The 4,073-nt window shown below is 42.3% G+C and overlaps 1 protein-coding gene across 1 annotated transcript; it reads left to right on the forward strand.

The window, feature by feature from the left end:
• Nucleotides 1-642: 642 nt before the first annotated feature.
• On the forward strand, nucleotides 643-3,738 carry LOC149351099 (uncharacterized protein C18orf19 homolog B). Its single transcript, XM_089580327.1, has 3 exons — nucleotides 643-923; nucleotides 1,882-2,203; nucleotides 3,345-3,738. Exons 1-3 carry the CDS (start codon nucleotides 692-694, stop codon nucleotides 3,598-3,600), a joined length of 810 nt encoding a protein of 269 aa, XP_089436453.1. The 5' UTR covers nucleotides 643-691; the 3' UTR covers nucleotides 3,601-3,738.
• Nucleotides 3,739-4,073: the final 335 nt, after the last annotated feature.

The raw sequence follows: 4,073 nt of genomic DNA on the forward strand, positions 1-4,073 counted from the left end.
TTTTGAGCTGTGTTAGTTAGAGGAGCGATGGTTCTTCATTCTGTCTTTGGTTTTACGAGAGCAGACGAGACAGCGTCTTCAAGAAACCGCACAACCATAGATTTAATATAATACACTGCTCACACTTGCCCATAACACGGTTACATCGGCGCGCGCGCGCGCGTGAGTTGGTAACTCTATGAGGCGGCCGTCCTAGCCAGCCGTGCCCACAAGCTATCGGTTGCTTCTCACCCCGGCAGAGGGCGCAGGCCTTTGTTTCGGCTGCGCAGCCAGTCTTTTTGAGAGCGACGCCAGTATTTCAGTAATTAAAAAAAACAAAGCATGTACCGATGTTTAATTACATCTCGAAGAACGTAGACAGTAGTGTGCTATCTTGTAAGAGACGTTTTTTTCTCGATTATTGACTAGTTGCGCATAGAAATGTTTAAAAACATGGACAGATAAATACGGCAGTTTCGGGGTAAAAAACAGCAAGCCACTAAAACTAATTAAATGGCATTAAGTTAACTTCATCAACTAACTTACTTTGGCTGCTTTTTGCCACTTTCAGTTTAAATATAACAGAAAAAAAAGCCTTGTGTGCAAATATAGAAAACATTAAACTCAAGCTTTGGCCGCAGGAGCTATAGGGGCGCTTCAAGCCCTTCATCGTTTTGTTTTGTATTTTCGTTAACTCTTCTGCTTACTTTTCATGCAGGGGAGCGCATTTAGCACGTGTTTATTAAACTCATGTTTATGTGGGATTGCTTCGCGGGCCCGGTGGAGCAGATGGTTATCTAAAGACATTTTTATTGCAGTAGTTATCGCCACTATGTCAGTTACGTTTAGTTTGTTGTGGAGAGTGGAAGTTTCATCATGCAGACTACCCCGACTGTTACATTTGCGGCACATCCCGTTGCAGAAGGCCAACCGGTTACTTCCCTGTGAGTGCACGTTTTCGGGATCAAAAATGGGCATTTTGTTAGCGGAAGAGATAAATGTGTGTGTTTTTTTTTCGTTACTTGTGTTCCGCGGGGAAACTTTCTCTGTTTTGCTGATGATGTGACGCGCTTAAGCTGAGGTGGCTAACGGCACAGGTGTAGAAATCGCGAGAACTCTTGCTCTTCCTCTTCGATTTGTCGAGGGAATTTGTGCAGGTTATGTATTTAAAAACAGCGATCGGCATATCTCGAGCAAATGGACTTTCTGATCATTGATAAATGCCGCCTCAGAATGCCCTTGTACCTCATATAAAGTAACCCCTACAGGAATGTGTCGTTTTTTGGTTGTTCTGTGTTCAGTTACTCCGGAAGAGCGGTGGCCAAGGGGGCGGTGGTTCCCTCAGCATTTCTGCAAAGGAGGCAGCGTCCCCCCCCCCCCCTTCCCCGTCTCCGTCTACTTGCACCCAGATCAGATTTCTGACACACACTTCAATTTTAGGATGTCATTAAAGCAAAACACAGTGGGGCTGAGCTAGTTGGCTTCTTAGCCAGTGGTAAAGCATTTCAAGTTACCTGGACCAATCATAGCCCCGCAGAAGTCGTTGATATGCAGACCTCAGTTCATGAGCATGATTAGCACAATCGAGACAAGACTGTGTGCATACTTTTTTAATGCAGTCGATCATTACTCATGTGTACACTGTTATAAAGCTGCTGATTTCTATTTAGGCCTTGTGTGCAGTAACATATACACCACTGAACGGGGCAAAATAGAGAAAAATTAAATAAAGGCAATAAAATTTAACAAATATTTATATAGGGCTGGGAATAAACAAATAATGAATAAGACAAACTTGAAGTCTTGCCTCCCCACTAAAAAAAAGTTCGAGTCCCGGTTTTAGTTATGTATATGTCTGGTTGTTGGTTATATTATATTATTTTCCTTTATATTCCTTACCAGATTTGCGATGGCACAAGACATACATCAGGCACTCTCTTTTGGAACCCTGTACTAAAGCAGCAAGACCATCCTTCATCTCCTGTACGCATAGTTTTTCTTCAGAGTATTGCACAAAGTCAGACGCAAGAGCAGACTTTAAAAAAGATGTTACCAGACCACTCGAAGCCATTGCTGAGCCAAAAAACGAAGAAGTTGTGGAGGAAAAGCTGAGCATATTTCAGCGGTACAAGAAAATGTTCAAAGAATACTGGTATGTCATGTTGCCTGTGCACATTGCCACCTCGATCGTCTGGTTCGGCTCATTCTTCTACTTAGCTACATGGTAAGTGTTAAAACTTCTCTGTGCGTTGTCTTAACCTTGGTCTTGTGTGTGTGTGGCACTTGAAAACAATTTTTACAAACAATAAAAGTGCAGTGCAAAAAAGATAAGAATTGGTTAAAGACACAGGGCAGTGCACATCCCGTGTTTTTTACTGTAAGTGTCATGTCTTTTGTTTTGATTCATAAAATCCAGTGTTGGAATTTTTTTTTTATCATGGCAAACTAAAGTCAAGTCTGCTCATTTGAGCATAGGTTCATAATTGGTATCTGCATCGTGGCCACTTTTGATAGTTGATAACGGAATAATCGTACACACAAAAATTTTCATGTACTTGGCCCCAGATATTGGTGGAGAGAAAATTAATTGTGAATGGATTTTGCATTTTTGTGCCTCTTAAGAGCTCCGCTTATGTCTGTAGAAGGCACCTGTAGCAGTAGCAGCCACTTACTATGGAAGTAGGTTGGGGGTGTTGGGAGACGAGTATCTATATTCATTGTTTTGAAACTCTGCTAGAACCACTGAACCTGGCAGTGATTAGCCAGTATTTTCCACCCTGGAAATGCAAATGTTGAATATAGTAACATTTAAAGCAGCACCTTTTTTGGTTTTCTGTGTCTGCTTTCCTTTTTTTGTGATACAAATGAGGGAATGATACAAATGTGCCTAACATCTGGAAATGCTTCTCAGCATTTAAAAATGACTGGTGTGTAGTGATGAAACTGTGTGGTCTTGTCACTGCGTCCTTGCGTCGTCTCATTTCTGTTCAATAGTTCACTTTGGCACTCTTAGCTGTGCTTTTAAAATGAGGCCTTGATATTCATTCCTGCTCTTAAAAATACTAAGCATGTGTTCCCAACATTAGTGGGTTTCATTTGTTGTTAAAAACCATCTTTGATGTTGCATATGTGGCAGGCATTTGTCAAGCCATTCAGTAAACCTTATGAATTCATGTGTATTAAAGGGCAGTTTTTCTCAAGGAAAGGAGGCGCAGTAAAATTGGCTCTGTCTAATAAATTCTGAGGCTGTGCTCCTCTACAGATACTGTTTGAGTCAGGTGCAGCGTAGCTCACATTGTGCATTACAGTGTAAAGCAACTGAGGAGGAGCAACTACAGTGCTACTTTTCCCCATGCTCTGTGCAGTGGTTTTGATGTGGTCCCAATCTTGGAGTTCCTTGGCCTGCCAGAGTCGGTCATCAGTCCTTTGCGGAAATCGGGGCTCAACTACATTGCCACAGCGTCGGCCATGTACAAGTTGGCCACCCCAGCCCGATACACAGTTACGCTTGGTGGCACATCGATAGCCATCCGGATGCTCGTGAAGCGTGGTCTCATTAAGCCCATGCCAACAGGAGGCGAGCTCAGGCAGATGCTGCGAGACAAGATAAAGCCACAGTGACTGACATCTATCCTTTGCATGGTCCTGTGTAGATTGTAAATAATATCAAAATGGCACCACGACCTGCAATGAATGCAAATGTCGTCTTTGACTGACATTGAAGGCTAGCACGGAAAATAAATGATAGAATATCTGTGACGTGGCCTGAAGTTGTAAAAACAACTTTCATTGAGACCCCACTGTTTTGGCAAGGCAATTTTCATACTTTTACTCACAAATTTCTGTTTACGTGACATTAGGGCACAATTTTTTGTAATTGGCATTTACCTTACTGAGGAATGTAAGTTTCTGTTTAGTCAAAGCTGCTGCACTTTGTCCATACACTTTGCATGCATGTCTGTCAGCCTGTAAAGGCTAAAACAACATGATGCTTTGGCAGGAATTAAGCAGCAAGGCATATCATTGGGAAATAGCACAGATGGCCTTGTGATGTGTAGAAGTGAATGATAAGTGAAACAGCATATGAGGGCAGG

This window comes from Amblyomma mixtum, chromosome 3, assembly GCF_055824585.1.
Source record: "Amblyomma mixtum isolate Tamu chromosome 3, ASM5582458v1, whole genome shotgun sequence".
In the NCBI taxonomy this organism is placed as follows: Eukaryota; Metazoa; Arthropoda; class Arachnida; order Ixodida; family Ixodidae; genus Amblyomma; species Amblyomma mixtum.